The 25,471-nt window shown below is 37.4% G+C and overlaps 1 protein-coding gene across 18 annotated transcripts in view; it reads right to left on the reverse strand.

Moving 5' to 3' along the window:
• Window positions 1-3,580: 3,580 nt before the first annotated feature.
• The window catches only part of PRRC2C (proline rich coiled-coil 2C), a 92,384-nt gene continuing 70,493 nt past the window's right edge, over window positions 3,581-25,471 (reverse strand). For 9 of the 18 annotated variants that reach the window (XM_044758678.2, XM_014845179.3, XM_014845181.3 and 6 more), the window contains exons 21-35: window positions 25,153-25,341; window positions 24,760-25,011; window positions 23,471-23,563; window positions 20,241-20,342; window positions 16,751-16,952; window positions 14,196-14,399; window positions 12,689-12,801; window positions 12,173-12,309; window positions 9,799-10,030; window positions 9,465-9,587; window positions 8,206-8,424; window positions 7,695-7,798; window positions 7,236-7,362; window positions 6,111-6,347; window positions 3,581-4,085 (exon numbers count right to left, since the gene is read on the reverse strand). In XM_044758678.2, coding sequence (XP_044614613.2) covers window positions 3,831-4,085; window positions 6,111-6,347; window positions 7,236-7,362; window positions 7,695-7,798; window positions 8,206-8,424; window positions 9,465-9,587; window positions 9,799-10,030; window positions 12,173-12,309; window positions 12,689-12,801; window positions 14,196-14,399; window positions 16,751-16,952; window positions 20,241-20,342; window positions 23,471-23,563; window positions 24,760-25,011; window positions 25,153-25,341 — 2,589 coding nt within the window. In that variant the 3' untranslated portion in view covers window positions 3,581-3,830. Of the gene's footprint in view, window positions 4,086-4,530; window positions 4,584-6,110; window positions 6,348-7,235; window positions 7,363-7,694; window positions 7,799-8,205; window positions 8,425-9,464; window positions 9,588-9,798; window positions 10,031-12,172; window positions 12,310-12,688; window positions 12,802-14,195; window positions 14,400-16,750; window positions 16,953-20,240; window positions 20,343-23,470; window positions 23,564-24,759; window positions 25,012-25,152; window positions 25,342-25,471 lie in introns of all 18 variants that reach the window. The other 9 variants (XM_014845183.3, XM_044758680.2, XM_070497824.1 and 6 more) reach the window with 7 other exon arrangements.

Below are 25,471 nucleotides of genomic sequence, written 5' to 3' on the forward strand. Positions count from 1 at the left end.
AAGCAATTAAGGTATCTATAATTTTTGATTTCCCACTTTGACCTGCCAGCAGTCCAGAATGGTCTGAGAGCTTCTACTTAAGAATTCAAGTGGCACCGTGTCATGTTCGCCCTACCATAGAAATGAGCTTTTACCCATTGTACCCCAAGAGAGGCTGAAAATTAACGGCAGTCCTGGCCTGAAATCTACTGCATTGTCTTCTGGGTATTTCAGGAAAACCATAGAGAGCCACTGCTTGGAGCGCTGCCAGCAGACTCAGTCCTACACCTGAGGGTGTGAATGGAGACCAGCACAAGGAAAAGGGCCACGAAACATTTCTCTTTGGCCAATGTAAAGGAAGCAACATGCAAATACTAAGATGGCCAGTGTAACATTAAGACATCATCATCCTGTGCTTTTCTATTTCATTTCACAAGAAGAATTTTTATGACTGAAATTTCTTAAAGCACCTGAAATACAACCAAATTAAGATGCCTTTCACAAATAGGTCAAGTGTGGTTAACTGCAGACTACGGGTAGAAAAGAGATTGAAAAGGGAACGTGAAAATACTAAAAATGCTAAGCGATGAAATACGCCTCAATGGCAGCATGAAAAATTGCTGGTAACCTGTTAGAAAAGACCTCCCTAATACATTTAAATTCTGACAGTCTCCTCTCAACTTTTAAAAATCTATGGCACATCCTGATTCTACCTTCTATGTCTTGCCTCCAGCCAAGAGCACGTTGGAGCTTTCCTTTCTGTAATTTGTATTGTGAAAATAAAATGCCTTTTCAATCTATATCCCCTTCTCATTCTCCAGCCCCCCTCTGCATTCAATCTTCTATCAGAAAGCACAATTTGTTGTTAACTAAGGAAAAACATGTCCTCCTCCTCACCAGAACGGTTCAAGGGGCAGAGAATGCTCAGAGGTTGACGTCACCGAATCTTCAGCTACTCACTGGAACACCTTTTGGGTTATCAAGTCATAAGATTTCTACAACCACACTGTGGAGAAGCACTTACACAAATATCTTACTTTCATTGGATACGCTCTTGTTGCCATGTTTTTCATTGTAGATCCCAGCTAGCAAAGGGCCTAAGGTATTAGGGGTGTTTCAAATCAATGCAACTGAGCAGCATATACCTGGTGGCTTACCAAAGAGAACGCAAGCTACATAGCTGGTCACTTTCTAAGTCCTACAATTTAGAAGGACTGAACTTAAGGACTAGAAAATGAAAAAGAGTGGCAATAGGAGTGACTTAGTAAGAAGGCAACTATGTCAAGTGGTGACTACAGCTCTTTGGTACATTTTGTGTTCCCAACCTTACCTATCATACCAATTTAGAGCATATTTTGAGAAAACCCTTAGCCTGAAAAGTGTGGACATCAGGGTAGGGCTCATTAGCACTTGAGTGTTTTTGTGTCTAGGAACCACTGTGTGCCCAAGTAAAGAAGGCACCCAGGTCATCAGTTGCGGAGTCACTCGTCTTCCTCAGGCGGGGTCTGGAAGCATGTGTTCTGCACATGGCATTTGGGGAATTACTATCCCTCAGTACCTCACTTCCCAAACTGAGTAAACGGTAACAAATCCCTTACAGTCTGCTTGTGTGATGACAGTGACGATGAACGCTAGCAACAATAAGAAAAATACCAAGTACTGAGATCTATTTTGGGTCCTTCAATTTCTGCCCAGAAGAATGGTGAACCTATTTTCTACATTCAGCACTCTGCATCAATAAGAAAGAATTCTCTCTTCCTCCTCGATAGACGGTTTCCAACATGCATATGGCCACCCCGAGAACAGGGGCCATGACTGTAATCCTCCATGACAACATTTACTTTGACTAAGCTCTATAGTTTTTTTTTATAATTTTTTTTTTGAGGAAGATTAGCCCTGAGCTAATTGCTGCCAATCCTCCTCTTTTTCCTGAGGAAGACTGGCCCTGAGCTAACACCCACGCACATCTTCCTCTACTTTATACATGCCTACCACAGCATGGCTTGCCAAGTGGTGTCATGTCCACACCTGGGATCCGAACTGATGAACCCCGGGCCACTGAAGCGGAACATGTGCACTTAACCACTGTGCCGGCCCTCTATAGTTCCTGAAAGTCAGAAGTCAAGTCTTCGGATGATAATCTTTTTCTAGAGCATACTGTACTCCTGTTCACTATTTTTGACACGACAAACCCTCTTCAGATTTTAGCAATGGATGAGAAGCTCCAAGATTCATTATTTAGAGAATACTTTATTAGTTCTGTAATCAAACCCATGTAGATAAGACCTTACATATTTAATACAGTGCGTTACCCCTGTACAAATGGAAAAAATTATGTTTAACGTTTCTAGACCAATATGGCTGTTAATTTCTGTACAATGCCAACCCAACACGGTACAACTGGGATACTTTTTCCAAAGTTGACAGCACAGCTAAAGTTTTCAAAAATTCAAATTATATATATATGTATATATATATATTTATTTATATAAAAAGATCAATAGCAGTATGTTATGCATCAATAGCAGCAACAGCTTTTCCAGGTTCTGCAGTCATCTGAACAAAATTATAGGACATCCAGCACACTCCATTAAAAAAAAAAAGAAAAAAAAGGTAAAAAACAAAACCCCAGAAAACAGCAAAGTTCTGTTACTGTTGTGGTACCTGGCACCATTTTTTAAATTAGCTTCTCAATCATCATCTGGAAAGAAAACATTCTAGAATAACATCATTAAAAACAGCTCTGATAAAGCACGGTCACTACTACGTATCATGAAGCAGGTACAAGATATTTTACATTCACAGAGGTATGATACAGTACTGCCCTACATCTATAATACTAGAGGATACAATTAAAAAGGCATTATTTGAGACTTGATTCTACTTTTCCAGCAGAGGGCCCAAAGGATGGTATGACACAGCTCTGGTAAAGAAATGCACCTTCTTAAGATAGGATTTCCGTTCATTAGAGGCACAGTTCTAAGTACTCACTGCTTTTCATGAATATCAGCTAAAAACCGTTTTAAAAAAACCCCAAAACCATTGGATTCATACAAAGATGACCAAGTGGAGGCAAGCAAGACTCAACCTAACTTTACCAAATCTGCTGTTTGAATGGTAAGAGCCCCATGAAGAAAGGAGTAGCACTTCAAAGCTTCGGGCCACGACCCAAACGGCATCGTTTCAAACAGAAGCACCTGCCCACTTGGCTATGTTCAAGGATGCTGATATCAATACTCCATCATCTGCTCACTCATCCAGGAAGAAGGGAAGATCAGTTACGGTACTTTGATTGTGTTCAACTCAATCACCATGTTACAAAAATAGCAAGCTGCCATAATAAAAAATAAGGCTCCTCTATCCAGCACCAGTTATCTTCTTGGTTCTTGACCACCAAGCCTACAAATGCTCTAACTATATCCAAAGAACATAAGGGAGCAAAGAAACCACATCTGATGGATGAGCTGGCATCACCACATTGTTCAGGCCAAGCTATTCCTCTGCAGTGTTATTTTCCTCATACTTCTGGTATTTCACCTAACCATAAGGATTGTAGTTCTAAATTATATGCACTCAAGGAATGTGTGCATATATTTGTATATAAATTCTGACTGAAGATGCCATCAACAGAATGCGTGTTATATAGTAGGTACAAGCTGGCAAAGCCTCATTTTACTGGTGTAGCAGCTGTGTGTCAGTGTAAATTGCTCCTATGTCCCTTGTGCACCTCCAAGCTCTGGACAGGATAATGTCACAGACCGTTTTACCCCTTTGGCTGCTGGCATTATCTGACTTCATTCTCCCTCTTTCCCCTCTCCCCTCCCCCAATCCCTGGCAATAAACCACAGCCTTTAAGATTTTGTTTCTTCAGTTTTGATCGCCTGAGGCTTGATGGGTCCAGTTCTGACAGGTTTGGCGGCTATGGCAGGTGCAGGAGGTGGTTTTTCTTCTCCTTTTTCCTGACAGACACCAGGAGGGTCAGTCAGCGCTTCGGGTTTACTGGAATCACTGTCCACTTTCTGAGCTTTGCCTCCTATCTGTTTGCTCTGTTGCTGTTCAGAGAAGAACCGTTGCGTGGACTGAAGAACCTCTGCTCTCTGCTTTGCCTTAAAAAATGAGAAACGACAACTGAGGATGCTGCAGCGCTACCACCGCCTGTCAATCCATCTCAGGTCACATTCTGTCACCAATCACAAAGCAGTTTTCCCCACGCTGGTTTGGCCCAAACCAAAAGTACCTCATTGATCTTTCAGCTTTTAATGGATAGATTTCTTCCTATCTTTGAAAACATTCCATGTGATTTTTAAAAAACATTTGAAAAGAACAGGACCGCCTCCCACCACCTTTTCAAAGTTTGCCCTCTTATAAAACAATAAAATAGAAATTGCTGTTGGTTTTGTATCATTTCTGGAACAAAGCTTATTGATATCAAATTGTATTTAGGGAACCTGCTTGCAAATTTGAAAACACATATGTAACACTTAAAACTTCTAGTTATCAATATGTGGTCTATAACAAAAGGAAAAGGAAGCACTTATATTGTGGCATTACCAACACCTAGGACCAAATGTCTTGTGGCTGAGTCCTCTTCCCACAGCTCTCTTCTGCAGGGGAAGAGCATCAGAAATTAGTAACTACAACTTCACTTGATCACTAAGTTCTGATAGCTCCTACCACATTCTGAGCTGGTAAAATAATTTCCTAGTTTTATTGACTATGTGACCCAAAGAATATACTTACGTCCATCTGTAAATTATACCATGTAACACACAATCACAACCTAAGTTCCTATACCTCTTGCATATAATAAAACCCCTCCACGCTCTACAGATAACCTGCACTATCCAAAGATCTTATCCAAAGATCTGAAGCAATTTTCAAGAAATCTGTGCCCTCCCCCACCCCATTATTAAGCTCTAATGTCACTTCCAACATGGGAATGCATCAAAATCAAGTGCCAAGGAGCCAGGAGAAAAAGTGGAAACCAAGGTCTAATAGTTTCCCACGACTTCTATACATACTAGCATTTTTCACGTTAGGAACAGACGGAAATCCTAGGCTCACAGCCTTAATAAAAGTAGGTAATATTTAATAAGAGTTTCACTGCAGGGTAGTCTTTAAATTTGATTACTCAGGATTAGAAACAACAGATATCAACCCAGAAAGAAACTTTAGTCAGTCAACCGAATTCTCTAATAGGGTTACCATAAACATGTTTCTAATTCAGAGTAAAGCATTACTATGGACATTTCCCTGTTTGAAAGCATTAAGCTTTTCTTTGTTCTAGTCTGACCTCAGATATATAGTGACAAAATAAGCAAAACTACCGAGACCTCTAAAGTCAAGTCTAAGTACAGAAAAAGACTGATTCAGCTGGCTGTACAGGCAGACAGGTAAGGTTTATGCTATGAAAACTGTCCCCACACAGACTCCTGAAGGCACTCCTCTGCATCAGCAAACCTCACGTTTATCAGTGCCTTTTATCATGAAGGATCCCAAAGTGCTTTTCTGAGTTCTTCATCTACAAACACACACTGTACAGCCACCTCTGGTGGCAGGCAAAAAAGGGTGTGAAAACTGTTTGAGGAGAAAACCATACTTGGATGACTCACGAGGGAAGAAAAAGCAAGACAAGTAACGTGTCTTACCATTCCAGAGTTTTCACATAACCATGATCTACATCTTAAGCTTGGGGAGGGGGGAAGAAAAAAAGAAAAACGAAGAGAAAAAAAAAGAAAACGGGGAAGCCTATAATAATCCATATTACTTTTTTGCTCTTTCAAAAAATATAGCAGCTAAACTCAGATCTCCCTCAAATATTTACTTCATAAGCAATTCATTTGGCCACAGAGTTTAAAATGTTAACTTGTTTGCTGACTACAGTTGCAAAAAAAACCCCAAAAAACAAAACAAAACCAAAAAAAAAAACCATCCCAAACAAATAAAAAAGAGGAAAAAAGTAAGGGGGGAAAAAGAAATTAAAAAAACAAAAGGAATGAATATAAGTAGTTAGCTTGGTTAAACCTGCTAAGACAGTGAATGCCTGGATATATGGTTAGGGGTCCAGAGGCATCTTAGGACATGGTTCAGAGACAGATTCTTGCTCTGTTGGCTGTTAACGCTGTACTAACCTTCATGTCTTGTTCAGCCTTCAGCGCAGCCTGGGCCTGATTACCTCTGACTCCAGATAGTGATCCACAAGGACCCCTGGCTACATGTGGCAAACGAGCATGGCTCATGAGGCCTGTGGTCAGCGGAGGAGGCATCTGACTGGCCAGTGCCATTGGCGGCCTCTGAACAGGCGCTGGGAAGGTGTTAGTATGTGGGGCTCTTACCAATGGAGGGACCAGGTTAGGCTGAGAGAGAATCTGAGTGAAAAAAACAAAACATACAACATTGAACTGTTAAAAAAAAAAAAAAATTGCCAACTAGATCGGGTTGGCTTATCTCAGAGTAAATCTGTGCCCATTGTGCCAGTGAAAGGAAGCGTACAGACTAGTGCCATTCTATTATAGGGACCAAAACTAAATAGGCCATGCATAGAGAATCTGACAGGAAAATCAGGCAAAGCATGCCAGGACACTTCCACTGGTTGTAGCATTTCAGCTACAAATTCGGAAGGGGATAAAGAAAGGTTATTAATTAGGATATTTAAAAAAAAAGGTAGAACTGTAGAAAAGGCACACACCTATACCAAACATAATCTGAAGATAAATAAAAATAATACTAATTTGACAAACACGTGTTTTCTCAGCAACCAATTCTAGTTTGTGAGAGCTCTTATCAATTTTAGTTAGTCCTTCCATATGAGCAGCAAAGGGAAGAGAAGCCAACATTTTCACACATATATTAGAACATCTGTTGGAAATTTTACCTCAACTATACACAGTTATCCTAAAAGACAAAAAAACAACTTTAAACCTAAAACCTTTAAGCACTGGGACCCTTCTCTGAAAAGTCAACTTCTTCAAAAAGATAAACGGAACAGGACTGAGATTAATGATCAGAGCTGTGTGGGGAATCTTCCGACTGTTTCTATTGTCTGCTGTAGAACTACACAGTTACTACCTGTGTCTAACTAAAAATCACAAGAATCTAAGAGTCATAAATTTACTGTCAAATAAGAAACTGTTTCTCATTAAAAACTGTGCTTCTAAACTGGTTATAATATGGCAAGATTAAAAAATTAGAGAATTAGCCAGAGTAGCAATCATTTGCAAGTAACTAATACTCATTTCTCACTCATATCTGCCCACCTGGGGAGCAAACTGTGTAGGAAACGGCTGTGTCATCCTCACAGTGGCAGGGGCTGACTGGAACTGCTTCTGATAGACAATGCTGTTCATTTTGCTGGACTGGCTGTTCGGACTTGTGGAAGTAGCCCTTGGAAAGAAGCCATCACTGGTCAGTACAGTAGTGCCACATAAATAATGCCATTAGATCTTTAGACATTGCTCTGGGTAGATTCATCATACTCGGCAGTTGATGAAAATCTGCCAAGCTGAGTTACCAAACATTATGGTAGTGAAGAGACATTGGAGGGGCAGAGGTGGGAAAGGATACTAGCTAGATTAATTTAATAGCTTAACGTTTTAGATAAAACTATCAGAATGTCTTATGCTTACCACAGGACTGGTAACCTATTAAGTATCTAACAAACAAATGGTGCTCAGTTACGTGGACATTCTAGAAGCAAATTTAAACGCCCATTTTACCGGAAGGGACTAGAGGTTGGTGTGGTGCTTCTACCGCTGATTGGAGGCGTGCCGGGTTTTATATCAATGCCACTTCCAAAGGCTTTGAGTTCCATTTCAGACATCTGAGAAAGAGCATAAAATAAACCTAACATTTCTGCAATTCTATAAGCTAAAGTGCTGTGTTCAGTATTCTATATATAAAGACTAAAAATTTAGCAAAGGGCAGAGACCCTTAGTACAAAAATCCTATTACTAGGTTTCAAATACCATCAAATTACCACGGCCAAATTGTGCCTGAAAAGTCTAAGAGACTGTGTAAATCCAACTCTTCCACAAAATTTGTGAATTCTTTGTTATTAGGTAAAAACCATAGGAGGCCAAACACATTAAAAGTAAGTGATAAAAAATAAGCATATGGGGGTTTGAGATGTCCTGAAGGGTGGCAAAAACTGATGCATTTTATTTTTATAGACTACATAAATGCATATATCTAAACTCAAAGGAACTGTGTACATTTCTCTCCACTTACTTTCCCTGTGGTCGCAATCATGCTGTGCTGTGTCCCAGCTGGGATTAATCCTCTGAAAGGCTGGCTCACTTGTGCAGGACGACTGAGGCCCGGGGCCTGTGCCTGCGGGGTGGTATGCTGTAATGGGGGCTGAAGAGTCTGAGGCAGAGCAATCAAAGGCTGCCCCGTAGATCCAAAATTAGGCAAGGAAAGCTGGGATGCTGGCAAAGGTACTGTAACCTAGAAAACAAGCAGGCAGAAACTGCAGCAACTTGCTTATACCTGTTGTCTGTCTATCCCTGTAACTACACACGCTACTCTTCAAATACTTTTGGGTGAGAATCTAAACAGAATATATCAATATATTAATAGATTTCACAAGAATCTTTTGCTTAGTGACTAAAAGTGCAACAACAGATTAGTAGTAGAGAAGCTATATAACTGAAATAATTACGACTATCTTTGAATTAATCTACAGTACATGCCAATCATAAAATACAATAAAATCATGGGGATACAATTTAAGAAAGTCAGAACTTCCGAAATACACATTTTTATACTGTTTTCAGGTCCGATCAAATGAGCTATGCCAAGAAGAAAAATAACCTTTCAGTTTTCGTACAAACAGTATTTAATTTGAACGTCCATAAGGTAATATAGTTATGAATTGTCAACCCCTAAAACAGCCACCAAAAATATTTCTGCTAAAATCACTGATGCCTGGCCTTACTCCTCCAGCCCTCCACCAACCGTCAAAGAGTAAGCTGATTAATGACATTGCTAGAGGAGATGGTTTCAAAAAAAATACATTTCTCACTGTAGATTATTATTACATTCATACACAAAAAATTGTCCTGTGCGCTCTGTCATACTCTGCACACGGTCCTATGTGTTCTGTTAACCAGTGTGATGGTCTTCAGAGCCTTCCTTTGCCTCTAGCACAAATGGGTAAAAGCTCCTATCACACATGTAACTGTACATCCTAGACAGTGGCTTTCAACCTTTTATAGTCATGGAATCCTTCATTAAAATAAATGATTACATAAAAACCCATGGGAAAAAAAGAGGTAAAAAGTAGAAGCGATTGAAGTGGTGGGGAGAAGGATGTTGTGGGACTGAAGCACATTCCACTACCAGAGAACCCAGGGAATCCCTAGACACCTCAGAGAAAAGTCTGAGAATCACTGCTCCACCCCCCATCTTGCTCCTATTTAAATTCCCAAACAACAACAAAAGCAGTAGTAGTAATAATAATAATAAAGAAAATTGAGGAAATTTACCATGCCATAGTTTACCTGCTGGAGAGCACTCGGTGACTGGGCAGTGTTATAAAAATTTGTCTGACCAGGCTGTTGAACTTGTCCAGAATAAAGATTTGAAGCCTGGGTAAGATTTGCTCTAGCCTAGAAAAAATTTTGTAAGAAAATAGCAATAAGATTGAAATAATTTCCAATTCAGATATCAAGGTTATGCTTCAAACCAATCTCTAAGAATTTTAGTATTAGATAAAAAGGAAGATCTTTGTTTTTTTCACTGTCTTTTAACATTTTTTCTTTATAACCTGTCTGCTGCATAGGAATACAATGACAGTATATGCTATTACCCCAGCCTTACCTGGAGAAGATGTGTATCAATTAGCTGGGAACCTCCCAGGCCTGATGCCTGCCCCAGCTGATGTTCATACAATATAGGAATAGGCTGAGTATTTGACGTTTGTTGAAAGGCAAGACCCGACTGTGCCTTGGCAAGCTCCTGGTGTTGCACTGCTGGAAAGTTGTGGATGGCAGTTCCAGAAAGGACCACAGATGGCTGGGAGAGACTGCTTTGCATAAAGGCTGGCTGAGATCTATATAAGTATTAAAGAGAAAAGGCTTGTATTGGCAGTTAATTCTACTGGGATTTGGAAATCGTAAGAATGAGCATCCCAAATGACCAACTACTCTAATCAGCGCAATTAAGAAAAGCAGCAGAGAACGCAGACTGTGTCTAAGGCACTTGTTTCAAGATTTAGAGCCCCGAGTAGAACAAAGCTCCACATGTAAAAGTTCTGGAAAAAGCCTGCTCTTTCTGAGAAACTGGTAAGATGTTCTCCTCTTGAACAATGAGAATAATTCTCTTTCCTCATGTTCACTAGGAAGCTCAGCACCAAATCCGCTGTTTTTCTCTTCAGTATTGACATTCTATTCAAATTTATAGCACCAATAGCTCTGACTTTTATTATCTGTATTTCATCACTTCCCCTTTATATATATATCTTATTAGAGGCTTCAAGACCTCTATGGAATGAAGCAGAGTAGTTCACATCAGGATTACTCACAAAGTTGTTTGTTTATCCTGGACATAAAACATTCTATTAGTTACACAACATAATGATTCGGTATTTGTACAGACTGCAAAATGATCATCACAATAAATCTAGTTAACAACCACCATCACATGTAGTTAAAAATTTTTTTCTTGTGATGAGAACTTTTAAGACCCACTCTCTTAGCAACTTTCAAATATGCAACACACTATCACTGTCAAAAGGTACAAATTTCCAGTTATAAAATACATAAGTCATGGGGATGTAATATACAGCTTGGTGACAAGAGTTATTAATACTGTGTCGGCATATTTGAAAGGTCTTTTTAAAAAGATAATTACAACACTGGAACCTAATCACAGACTGCTGTCTTATCTCTGGGATGGAGGCTTCCGATCTATACATTTAAAAATGCTGAGATAGGGGGCCAGCCTGGTGGTGTAGTGGTTAAGTTTGCATGTTCTGCTCTGGTGGCCTGGGGTTTGCCAGTTTGGATCCCGGGTGTGGACGTACGCACTTCTTGGCAAGCCATGCTGTGGCAGGCGTCTCACATATAAAGTAGAGGAAGATGGGCATGGATGTTAGCTCAGGGCCAGTCTTCCTCAGCGAAAAAAAAAAAAAAAGAAAAAAAGAGGAGGATTGGTGGCAGATGTTAGCCCAGGGCTAAACTTTCTCAAAAGAAAAAAAAAATAAGCCAAGATAAAGAATAACTAAATCAAAGTGGTGAATTAAAGATAATATTATCAATAAATAACATGCTTTTAAAAAACTGACATATGTGGTAGGAACAAAAGCCATTAAGCAGGAGCACTAGGCTAGGGTCACAAGTAACCTTCACAATGTCTACTTATAATCTATGTTTCAAATATAAAATGGGAAAACCTAAGTATACTGTTATAAATCACCCTGTGCTGCCAGAAATTAACTCAGGGATTCCCTATTAACCAACACTATGCTAACTGGGCTGAGAGGCAAGGAGCAGCAGAACGATGTGGCAGGGATACAAGTTGCTTTCAATGTCGAAACCTGTGCCTTCCAATAGAGCAGCCATTAGCCACAATTACATATATAGCTTACATTACATTTCTGTTTAAATGGCTGAATGGCTATCATATATAAGGAAAGTTCAATAAATATCAGTTTTCATTACTTCCTTAACTGCAAAGATAATTTTCAGTGAATCCTTCAAAAGACTGGTTTCTTCTACACTATACGGCATACTTGTGACCACTATCACCACTACTTCTATTCTCTGTCTGACACTCTACTACTCCTCTTTTATTACATTCGCCCTGGCCTCCACCCCCTTACATACTATTGTTATCTGTCACACTCCAGCTCTTAAACAGAGCAGGATTGGATTTATAGTTGTTAGCAGGGACATACACGGCACTTAAACTTTTAGGACGTTTAGCAGCTATTTTCTGTGACTTCAAATTATTATTGGATTGTTGTTATCATCTTCTTCAACAGGCCAAGGCTTGACTTAGTTCAATGAAGTCTGATTGAAATTACCAGAGGCTGAGGTTCACAACATATAATCAACATGCTTAATAATTTAATATAGTTTGTAACAGGGTCATCCTAGCTTTTGGGTGGAAGGAAAAGGAGCAGCAGGGATATGGCAAGAAGGCTCGGCAATTACATTGTTGCCAAGATCATAAATAACTGTACAGCATGTACCTATATGGTTGAAGGGAAGAACTGAATAATTCCTGAGCCTGGGAAACAGCAGGTCCAGCACCCAGACTCAGCTGGGCTTGATGCTGTCCTTGTAGTGGTGCATAAATAGGGATTGGAATCTGCTGAACTGAAGTTGGCTGCAATGCAATGAAAAAATAATATATGAACACCATATACACAAATCACAACACTTGAGAAAAAGAAAAATTTTGAGATACGAAAACAATAAAAGATTAATGCCATGTTCGGCTCCCTTTTAAAACAAAACCAAATGTAAACATCTAAATTTTCCTTTCAACCCATTACTTATTCTACATTGTTAATCATTAAGCTTTGGCAAACCTGGGAAAGTTTTAAAATTTTGCTAATACATATCAAGGTAATCATCGGTTGTCTGATATTGTTAATATACGATTATAACTTCAAAGAGTCTATTACTTAACAGCCCAAGATAAGTATTACATCATACAAATGCCAAGAAACAAATACAGGATGGAACAAGTCTGTGACACTTACCTGAGAAAGACCTGGCTGGAAGCCTTGCTGCTGAGCCAAGGATGGTGGAGCCAATCGTGCATGTTGGGTGTTGAATAAATGACTTGTGTCCATATAGAAAGCTGGGATTTGAGCTACAGACCATTAGGAAAAACAAGCGTTAATAAGTGTCTACATTTCAGAATTTTCCAACTGGTAATGAAAAACCAAGTTTTGTAGCAGATTTCAAATTAAGTGTGCCCTCTGAAAATACAGTCAAGGAAAAACTAGAAATGTAAAAATATGCAAATACAAAAAGAAGCTAGATTTCTAGCAGACAAGTATATACAAGCTAAAACAACGAAACTCTAGTACTTGTGAAGGTATGAAAAAACAGATACTCTCATATACTGCCAATTTGGTATAAACTAGTAAAATCTTATATAATCTATTAAAACTGAAAATGAACCTACTCGTTTACCAGCAAATCCACTCCAATTTTAAATCTACGTACCAGAATTTTGCAAAACAGTTCAAAAGAATTGACATTTAAAAACTGAAAGAATTTGGTATACATTTCTAACAGATTTCTATGTATTATATATATTATTTTGTGATTTGCTGTTTTTATATAATACTATGTTTTGGAGAACTTTCCATGCTGCTTTTAATTTGTTACAATTATAAATAATACTATAACCAATACTGCTGTCACTCCAGAGGATATTTTTTAGCAATAAAATTGTCAAGTACATCTAAAAATATATATATAAATAAAAAATACTACTACAATGAATGAACACCCTTGTACATACACCTCTGATTAATAACTTTACCTGTATGATGATTCCTAACTATGAAATCGTCACTACAGTGAGTTTGTACACATAAAATATTCTGAGATACTGTTCTAAAATAATTATGCCAATTTATATGCTCAACAGCAATGTACTTTAAGAGCCTATTACTAATACCCAGGATCCTTATAGATATTGGGTATTAAAGATGCTGGGTATCATCAATATTTCTAATATTTCCCTTATGGAAAGACAAAAAATCGCCTCACTGTTCTTTTATTTTGAATTTAAATCATTACTGAGTTTGAATATTTTCACGTTTATTTACTGTTTAACTCAGATGAACATTGTGATGCTTAATAGGACAACTTACCTCACCCCCAATATCTAATTTTTTTCTTTCTTTTTTGCTATTCTTAGGTTTATTCTTCCCCATGAACTTTATTCTCAATTTGTCAAGTTTCAGATAACAAACTTTTCCAATTTGATTGGAATAACATCAAACTCATAAGGTACTTTGCAAATTAGACACTAATTTGTCTAATATATATGTAACATATGTGTAAGAAACAACTGCCAAGAGCCCTACAATGCTTATCAAGGAGAGAGCGCATTCAATTCTACGAGGAAACAACTTTGCAAAGCAGATCGAAAAAATACTTAAACTTCAAAGAGTAACTAAGGAGAGAAAAAATAAGCATTTAAAAGAGTTCATTTTCTAAATTCCTTATATTCCATGCTAAAAACCTTACCTGCTGCAGACTGCGACACATAGACTTGTGGACTCTGTTGTTGCTGGGCAATAAGGGAAGGCATGCAGCTTAACTGTGAAAAATGACTTGCAGAAGGCAGGCTGCTTGTCTGTAATTGTTGGGGTTTCACTTTACAAATATTAGGAGGGTCTGATGTGGTTGTAGATTTTGTACTCAAAGAAGAGGTAGTATATGTGCCAGCTCCTATATTTGGGAGAGGGACAAAATAGGAGAAGATGTAGCATATTTTAAAGTGTTGCTGTTGTTCACAGTAAGATAATTCAAGCACCAACCACAAACAATGTTTATGCCCACCATGTACTTATCACCTACTCATATACTGCGCCTCAGGCCAAAAGTGGCTACGAGGTGGCTTCTAAAAGGAAAGAACACATCACCAAATGCAAACAAGAATATAAAACTCGGAGAAATATAAACAATAGAAAATTAAAACAAGGAGGAAATTAAAAAATTAATCTCACAAAATAAGGAGGCTGAGAGCCTACAAGGTTGTTACAGTTTAGCCTCAACTAATATTTAGTTCCTAATTATCACAGAGAAAAGGATAATCAAGAGCTTCATTCATTTATGGCTAGGCATAAATATAAGAACACAGAAGAACAAAATGCTGAACCTCAGGAATAATTATGAATGTAAATGGGTCTTGAGAGATCATAATTGCTCCTAAAAAGTTATGTAAACTTAAGGTTGGATATTCCCCTTTCCAGCAAAATACCTTACAGGTATTCTTAAGAGCTTCATTCATATATTAACAAATATTTGAACATCTATTAAAGGCCAGGCAAAGACATAAGAACATAGACGGATAAAGTCCTACATCTTAAGAATAATTATTAATATAAATTGGCCTTAAGAGACCCCAGTGGCTCCAAAAAAGTCACATAAACTTACAGGTATATTCCTTGTCCCCCCTCCTTGTATATATACCAGTCAAAACCAGTATACAGTAATATCTTAAAAACAAACTATTAACAAAAAAGTGGAATTATAAAACTTTAGATCTTAAAGGAGCAATTAGTTCTATTGATCAGTGAGTTATAATGACTGCAATACTAGAGCAAATGACGAGACTGATATCTGATTAAAAAGTGAGATACAGTTATCATTATTTCCAGATGTTAAATGATGTTCTATCTAAGAGAGGACCAAGATCAAGGTACCTCTGTTCTTCTACTTGAGTCTCTACCACTAGGATAACTGGGCAAGAAGGTCTCTGTTAAAATTTTTTCCTAGTTGAGGGGAGTGTGGGGAAACTAGACCTGGAGGAAAGGAAGTAGTTGGATTCCAAAGAAAGAACTAGGAACCTTCCCAGTCCCTTTATGTCCTAATCTTCCTACCATACTCTCCTGGTTCCCATCTGGCCCCATCCCCTGCCCACCAAAGTAGATTAGGGCGCAAGCTAGCAAGCACGATGAAGATGCCTTGCAATGGGTGATGAGGAATGCTTGAAAAGCTTTAAAGAAAGACGAGAAATAGGTGGGACATTCCTTGAGTTGAATCTCTGCGTTTGTCTTAATACATGTGATCCCACATAATATCAAAATAACTGTAGTACAACCTAAAGACCAGCTCTTTTGGTACTTAAAACCAACAGAGAACGTCAGAATATTAAAAAACAGTATTGTAATCACTAAATGAGAACCAAAGAAAGTAAATTCTGTACTGGATATATTTTATATCTATTGGAAAGGGGCTTCCTACTGCTTTGGAAACATTAGAGAATACTGGGAAAGCTTGGAATATAATTTGTTTTCAATAGAAACATGGTTATACATACGGTTAAAGGGTGTACTTTCTTTGAGTCAAACATTTTACAAACAACCTCTGTGATTATTTAAGAAACAGAAAGCCCCCAAATGAGATACATTTCAATGAAAGGATCACACACTGGTGAAAAATAACACACAGGTGGAAGAAAACACCTTCTAACTTGGGGTGTTGATTGGTTCTCCTTAAAAACAAATAAAGAAAGACCAATGGATGTCATTTACTCAAATATCAGACACTAGAAATTCTTTACCCCTAACTCTTCACCAGAAAAATAAATGTCAACCCAATAGATTGAGGCCAATAGCTCCCTCAAATTAGATACAGATCACAAAAATTTTAAAAGCGTCACGATTCTGTGTTATTTCTGATTTGGTTTAATTAGCTGTATAATAGTTAAAAAATAAAAATCAAAAGGCGAATTTTATAGAAAAATTTAGAAGAACAAGATAAAAAGGTTTTCACCAATTACTCATTAGTATCTTAGTGAGGAGGGTGGGGGCGGGAGGAAAGAAGAGAAGGTCCAGCAAAATGTTTTAGTAAGTCATCAAAAAATATTTGCCGACCCAACTAAAATTAGGACGGGGCAAAGAGAGGAGAGAGGGTTGAGAGCGGCAAGAAGTTTACAAAACAGCTGACAGTTATCTCATGTGCAATCTTACGTCTTTAATAAACAATACTTTTTTGAGGGACAATAAACAGAAAAAGATCATAAGGAATTTTAAATAATTTAAGATATTTAAAGGAAAGATACAAAAAACTTGTACCTGATAGCGATGTTGTGGGAGTGACTGAAGCAACAGGAATCTGAGGCATCGATGCACTTGAGAAGGAATTGTAATTAGCAGTGCTTGGTCCACTGGCACTGCTGCTGACTCCACTTGCAATTGGAGGTGCTGTGGAAGTTACAGGAGATCCCTTTTCCCTTACATTTGGAGAATTCTCCCATGCCTTACGCGCAGACTCCATCTGCAATAAAATGGACATTTTTGTAAAGCCAAAAAAAAAAAAAATCACTATGCTAACAGACTAATATACACATACACAAAAATATACATACATGTGTGCATATCTATCTAAATTCCAAACATAATCTTTGAAAAACCACAAAAATAAAAGATTAAGATCCTAGGGCTTTTAAACCTTTCACTTTCCTCTTTATCTTTGCTCCTTTACTCAAATTGGGAGGCAGCAAACACTGTCTCTACAGAGCTTGTTGATGGCTCTGGCAAACAGGTCAGTGAAATATATAAAGTCACAGCTCCTGTATCATGTAAATATGATATGGTAGGTATGAGGCCCTACCCCACCAGTGAATAAGGGAACAAAAATACCATGTTCCTTTACGACTGACACTTACGGCTCTGACTCTAGTAGGAAAGGCACTAAAGGCCCTCCACAAATACCCATTCCTTCTGTTTTTTCTTTTTAAGCCAAGGGTTCTCAAAGGTCAGATGAGAGGTACCTTTTGTTTGGTAGCCTTATTTTATGCTCACAGTGTTTTAAAAGGCAGATGTAACCAGATAGGTTCTAGGCTTGGGTGCAGGAGAAACACTTCTTGTTTCAGATTAAGACCTCATCAAGCATTTCAGGTACTGACTGTCACCATTTATACTCGTGGCCACTGGTTTTAGCTGTAGTCTCCTAGTTTCTTAAAAGGTAAAAACGGGTCTTATTCCAAATCTGACTAGAGGAGCACTGTTCAAGAGACATATAAATGTAAGCCACATTTATAATTTTAAATTTTTCTAGTAACCACGTTTTAAAAAACAAAAATAAACAGGTAACTCTAATTTTGATAACATATTTAGTCAACCCAATAAATACAGCTACAATATAACTAAAAGCTATAATCAATGTAAAAATTGAGATGTTTTAATTTTTAAGAAAATATTAGCCTTTCAGATGCAATGTCCAGTTTATCTTACACTTACAGCACACACCTCAACTTGGATTAGCCACATTCAAGTGCTCACTAACTACATGTGACTACTGGATACTGAACTAGAGAGCACAGATTTAGACCCTTAACTATCCTGAGAGTACTTGAACAGGAAGAGAACAGATACACAGATTTTGAAGTTTTTAGTTCTACTAGTACACATACTGGGCTGAGAGGAAAACTCAAGATAATCTATAAAATTCAGCTACAAGGTAAGATTTTTTAATACCATTGTTACGAAGTTTGTAGGTCCTTAGTACCAACTTAAATCACCTTGCTGGTTTCAAATGTATTTTATTTTAAAACAAAAGTCTTCGGGTGGGGTATGGGGGAGTAAAAGAAAACACACTTAGGAAGTTAGGCATAATACAATTTGCTTGTGCTATCTGAAATTTTATGGTTTAGAGCAATTTTATATAGTACAATGCTTTTTATACCAGTTGTCTTGAGAACACATAAATCACAGCTAATCAAACTTGCATAACATATAGACGATATACATTTGGCTTCATTTCATAAGCAAGAAAATTGAGATTTTATTTTTGAAAAATCAAGGAAAATAAAAAGTACAAATACTTAACTATACTCATTTTTCCCCTTGGCAAATATACTGTCGAGAATATCCATACAGTAGAATTTTTCTATACTTTATATATTACCCAAATAAAGAGAGATGTCAGAACTAGTAAAAATAAAGAAACTAGAGGGGCCGGCCTGGTGGTGCAGCAGTTAAGTTTGCAGGTTCTGCTTCGGAGGCCCAGGGTTTGCTGGTTTGGATCCTGGGTATGGACCTACACACCGCTTATCAAGCCATGCTGTGGCAGGCGTCCCACACATAAAGTAGAGGAAGATGGGCACGGATGTCAGCTCAGGGCCAGTCCTCCTCAGCAAAAAGAGGAGGATTGGCAGCGGATATTAGCTCAGGGCTACTCTTCCTCAAAAAGAAAGATTTAAAAAAAATAAAGAAACTAGAAAAAGTTTTAAGCTAATGCACTTTAATTTAAATTAATTTCCATTTGAAATGTGTATTATTTCTTCTTGGAGTGTTAAAAACATTAAGTGAAAGGCCATGCTGAATGTGTTTTCTGAAGAATTAACAACTGGTGTAAAGAATAATGATGATATTATATTTGCTTATGTGAAATTATACTATTGCCTTGAATAGTATAAAGGTAAAAACCACATGTAAGAGAGAGATCGAAACACAAACTGAGACAGTCTGTCAACTGGAAAGACAACAACAAAGGCTGAATAGGAAGTGGCAGTAAACAGTAAGGACTGGGTAAAGACGGGGATGACACAAAGTAGAAGTGGTTGTCTTATAAAATTTTATAGTCTCAAACTTGTAATTTACTAAGCCTCTTACAAAGACATGGAGGGACAAGAGGACAAGTGGTCAGCAGGCTGGAGACTCAAACAAAAATAGTCTCAAAAGGAACACTGGTCACATCATAAAACGACTTAGTTTTCCACTTTCTTGAAGACGATCAAAACATTCACTGTCAATCACTACAGCATTAGGAAGCCCCGCTATAACAGAGGTTAGATACTTGCCCAGATTATAAACTCAACAAACAGCACCAATGAGATAAATAAGTGCACTTAAAAAAAACCTCACTCAATTCCATGTCTGCATTTTTCTTAACCACTGACTAATCTTGAGGTGAACAACTGATTTAAAATACTGTCAAATAACTCAATTATAAAAAAGCATTAGTAACAAAGCCCAAAATTGTAGATTAAAAAAACAAGCCTAAACTTCTTGACATCAAAAAGCATGAGTTGTCTAAAATCTCTTTTGCCCCCTTATTAAAAAACTATCCAACAAAAGTCAAATGAAAATCATTTGCATTAATCAATTACCTCTTCATAAAATATTCTAATTACTACACTGCATTCACTCAATTCACACATCATTTATAAGAAAGACAGAAAAATTAGCATTCTTACCATTATCAACACTTACGATAAAAAAACATGCAATATCAAGCTAGTTGTTTTTTTTGTACACAAACCAGTATATCCAAAGATTAAGATCTCTAAGAGGAACTCAGTACAAACATGGCATATAAATGCTTTCCTGTATTTTTAAGGCAAAATTCACAAGCATAATAGGTCTCACTTTAAATATGAGTCACTGCTAAGTGCTATTAGAAGCTAATACAATTTTAAGGTATAATTTGACATCACTCCATTTCCTCAGCTTAGTATTGTTGCTTACCACAAAACTAGTAAAAATACCAAAAGAATATTGTTAACTTATGTTCCCTTGCATGCAATAATCAAGGCCCTTCAGAGATGGATGCTGTACATACCTTAAAGGTGAGGCTGAAAGTAGTGGGAGGAACTGAAGGTAGGCTGGAGCTCTGTTGTATAGTCTCCCTCTTAGGGAGGGGAAGGGTGTTGGGCAGGGGCACCTGAAAAGGCAGGCAACACATATCACAATCTAACTAAGTCTGCTACGAAAGCCCCATTAACGATAATGCTAATGTACTCTAAGGGTGTTTATTTTTCATCAGAGCCAACAGGAATATTTGATTACTTGGAATTACACCGTATTTACAGTAATCGATAATTTGGGACATCTGAGATAAAACTTCTGAAAAGAAATACTATCTGCCTTTTTATGCATAAATTGACAGAAACAGAGTGTCTCAAATACGAGGTATACACTCGAAGGCAGAGCTTCTCATATTTTAAAGTGCATATGAATTCCTGGGGTTGTTGCTAAAATGCAGATTATGATTCAGTTGGTCTGGGGTAAGGCCTGAAATTCTGCATTTCAAAGAAGCTCCCAGGTGATGCTGAGGCCTGGACCATATTCTTGTGTAGCAAAACTCTAAGGAATACAATTTCTACCATTTATGGGATCCAAACATAAAAAATTTAATCTTTTGGGGCTGGCCCCGTGGCCGAGTGGTTAAGTTCGCGCACTCCGCTGCAGGCGGCCCAGTGTTTCGTTGGTTCGAATTCTAGGTGCGGACATGGCACTGCTCATCAAACCACGCTGAGGCAGTGTCCCATGTGCCACAACTAGAAGGACCCACAACGAAGAATATACGACTAGGTACTGGGGGGCTTTGGGGAGAAAAAGGAAAAAAATAAAATCTTAAAAAAAAAAAAGTTTTAAAAAAAAGATTAATCTTTTTCCTGCAACACAGTCAACTTTCTTATAACAAGATTCAAGAACAAAAGTAATAGCAGGAAAGTATGAAATATTGCCCCCACCTCGTTACACTAAACAAACTGCTTTGCCATAGTAATAAAATGATCATGGCAAATATTGTTACAAACTTGAAGATATTAGAAACTCATTATTCATATCTCTTTCTTTCCTCTAAGTCTCTGAAACTTGCGATTTTATCATGTATTACTATATGACTGATTTTTTGATGGTTCACTCAGTTGTTCAGGTAAAATGACCGGCATGCTTGGGGGTTTTAAGATAATCACTTTGCGATACTATAGACTATCTTACAGAGATTTATAAATACCATGGACTACTTAATGAAGATTACTTTACAAATCTTTAAAATAGCTGTGCTATAATTATCAAAAACACCACCTGCACTGAAATCTTCAAGATTCAAAACGATTGTACTATTAGCTAACACTGGCCAATACATATCAGCTCAGATCCTAAAAAAGTGCAGTAAGCCTCAATAAGGGGAATAAGGCTTAAGTATAATTTTTTAAAAAGACAAAAGTTCTATGCAAGAAATGGGACCCCCAAACAAACTGAATGAAAAAGGAACATTTCACAATGTCTCCCAGTCTTTCCCATGTAGCATATTTGTTTTTAACACCACAGTAAGTTCAGATCACACCACACTTGGCACAAATAAGCAACACTGTGAAATCATTCCACATTGAGGACTATTTATAATGTTGCTTGACCCAAACTGATCTTCCTGTTTTCAAACATACTTTGGATACACTGCTAAAAATCAAACGTAGACTGTTTATACACAAGACTGGCTCTCTCCGCCTCAGCAGTCGTCCGTACACAGGTCACTGTGTCAACGAGCCTCACAGATCACACGGAAATCATTAACATGCTCAGGCAGATATTTTCAATGACTTTTAAGGGTTCTGAGAACAACGAGCTTTTGTTCCTTATACATATTTCATAAATTATATTTTTAGAGAGTAGTTTGGCAGAAAGCATCATATACTTTTTCTTGAAAAAGTAACATCTAAGAAATAGTCTATATTTTTTAAAAATGAGAAAAAAACACCACAATTAAAAGTATAATTAAACTTTGGGATGTTACTGATTTGAAAGTTTGATAATCTACATAGTGAAAACAGCACTTAAATGGACAGGAAGTCTTTTTGTCCTTCCCAAGTTTTCCATTACTTCCTATAGGAAATTAAATAAATTTAAACTTCTCTCCAAAAGGTCACAGGAAAAGGATTTGGCACATGAAGTGAAGTTCTTTAACATCTGAAAACTGGACAAATTTACATCAATCAGCTCCTGAAGAACTTTCCCATGGCAAAGAGAAAATTTGTGACTCACTCCTCTCTCTCCCTCTTCCTCAACTACACATGAAGAGTCCTTCAGCTGGATTACAAACACTGGATTAAATGATCCCTAATGCATCTCACCTCTCTAAAATTCTATATACTTGATGCTAGAGGGAAGAAAAGAAAGCATAAGAAAAACACTCTAAGACAATTGAGATTTTTATTCTCAAAATGAAAAGTCCTTTGTAAGAGACCTCTAAATATATCTGTAAAGGATACTTTTGAAAAGAATAAGCCTTTTTGCTTATTATAAAGGGCTATATTTAAAAATGAGAGCAGCTAACCAAATTTCTACCATACCTGTCCTCAAAAACAAGGGCCAAAGATGTAAATTCTAAAATGCTCTTCCACCACAGCAGGTTAACTAACTTTTTTGGGCTGATAATTTTTCACTTGTCAGTCAGTGAACTAGGCAAAACGAGGAACTGTACTGAGTTTTACCACAATCTTGAATTATAGTATCGTTGCTCTAGGAAACTGGAGACAAATTTATATCACTTAGTATCACCTTTTAATAGCGCATCTAAGAGTTTCTGAAGTACTTACAAATACATTATAGCTCAATCTTCAAAACATGAATGTTGCCAAGGTCCAGCATTCAAAAAGAAATACCTACCTCTGTGTTAACACTGTCTTTTTGTTTTCATTGCGAGCTTTCACTGCACTATAAAAAGGTTTTCATTTAAGAACAAAATTACCAACCAAATAAAATGCTGAATCTATACAATATGAAAGCTAAGAACAAAAATTCTTACCAAAACCAGGTTAATAGGATTAGTACTTATGAAACAGAGCCTAAGCACAAGCCTGGATCTTAATGGAAAGCTGTTGACTTTTGGGGAAAGATAAAAACTCACCTTTGACTACTTTAGCTAATTATATTACAGTGGTCCTAAATACAAATTTATTATCAACTTTTTCCCTGAGAAGAGTAAATATTGGTCATACAGTACATATTAGATAACAATAGCCAGGTTCCTATCCAAACTTGCCAAATCTCAGGTTGGTTACCTACATTATTAACCAAAGTATCCTCCATCTTCGCATTACTGGCAGCCACAGTATTAGGCAGAGAAGAAGAAGGTGTGGTATAGTCTGTTACAGACTCCTGTGGAGTAGGAATAGGGAAAAAATACATTTTAGACTGAGTTATTAATGAGTCACTTTCTCAAGACAGACAAACAGTTATGAAATTGATTTGGAAGAAGGCAGGAGAGGAGAGCAGACCTTAAGACTCAACTCACTCAAATCTTAACTTATCACTCCTGAAGCGGTAACACTTCAACGACTGCTGGGGTTCCGTACATTTTTAAGAATGCACTGCATAGTACCAGGAGGTTGTTGTCAGCACCACGTAGCTATTTTTGTGGATTACTAAAAGAATTCTCTGTGTTGTTCTCATACTCAACCTATAGCTTACTTCAAACTATTGATTTTTTATTCTCTTCAAAATAACACAGAAAAATGAATGTCAAGATCTTACTTGTCACAATTAACTAGGGTTTTAGGATAAACTCGTTTATCATCATGAATCTCTTTAAACATGATAGATTTGGATCAAATGAGCTTTTTATCTACATGCGTTGAGTTGTATGGCAATTAACAAGAAAAATATCCAAATAATATGAAAAATTCCATCAACCTTTCTTTTCAATGAGTTTACGTCCCGGAGTGACCATGAAATGGCAATTATCTATTTGCTTTCCCACAAGTGTTAAGTCCCTATAAGTCACTCAGTGTATCTTGTCTTAATGAGTATTTTTAAACATACGCATCTGTCATTCAGTGTGGCTCCTAAATGCAAGTCCACTACTTCCTCTAGTGCTCAACCAATGAAACAGTGATCCGTTCCAACGCTGCAGGAAAACTGGCTATACTGGAGTTACCAGAAGTTTGCCTTGTTTCCTGACTTCAAAATCTCCCTAGCAGGCAAGATAAGGCTCTACAACTCCATTAACAAAATAAAAAGTAATATAGAGCAATTCTTTCAAAGCCTACAAACCCAACGAAAAGCATTCTAATCCTGTGTAGGCATTTTTTACTTTAAACTATTCAATAGTTCAGAATTAAGAGTAAATTTCCACTGAAAGAATTTACTGTAAGGAATTTTTTTAGATTACATATGCACACCATAAAATAAAATCTTCTCTGTAGAAATAATAACTCATATAGTCTATAGAATTTATAGGCCTCAGGTAAAAAAAAAAAAAAAAGCAAATAAACCCCTATATCCTTACTGTTTTCCCCACTCATTTTAGACATGGTTTTCATCAAAGGAACTGGTAGTCACTGCATGCTGCTTACCTTCACGTTTGTACCATATTCTGCAGACGATACTGAGATCATTGTTCCTATTTCAGTAGACATTTCTGAAACTGCTTTGGTTTCCTTTGTTGTCACAGGATCTGTACTTCTGACTGTAGCAGGACTTGGTTTCTCCTGTCCTTCTGGCTCCACCTGTTGGGCATCTTTTACTTTTCTATTTTTTAATGAACGTTCCTTTCCAATAGGACCAGGTTTATGTTCTTTGTTTTCGACTGGACTCAAATCTGGAAGCTAAATTCATTGTTTATGAAAAAAGGCATCATGATCAAAGACATTCACGGAAAACTAAATTCAATTTTAAAACTGTTATTTGTTCTCCACACGTATTAGTCGCTTTCACACAATTCTATCTGGAATATGAATTATATTCACCTTCTGGGCTTTGATAGGACCTGCCCGTGGCTGCTTCTGCCGCTGTTCTTTAGGTTCAGGTATTTTGTCTGTAGTTTTTTCTGAAAGCACAGGAACAATTTCATTTTCGTTCCCGTTTGAAGCTGGAGCACCAAACTGAATGGTGTCAATTCCAATGTCAACTCCACTTTCTTGACCATTCTTTGTTCCCTAGTAAAGGAATATTTAACAACTTGCTATCAAAGCAAAATGAGATCAAATTTGACTGAATGATTTATGTACTAGCACAAATTTTAAAGGCACAAGAGAAGAACTTTGAAGCAACCTATGTATTAACTGA

The sequence above is a fragment of the Equus asinus genome, chromosome 25 (assembly GCF_041296235.1).
Source record: "Equus asinus isolate D_3611 breed Donkey chromosome 25, EquAss-T2T_v2, whole genome shotgun sequence".
In the NCBI taxonomy this organism is placed as follows: domain Eukaryota; kingdom Metazoa; phylum Chordata; class Mammalia; order Perissodactyla; family Equidae; genus Equus; species Equus asinus.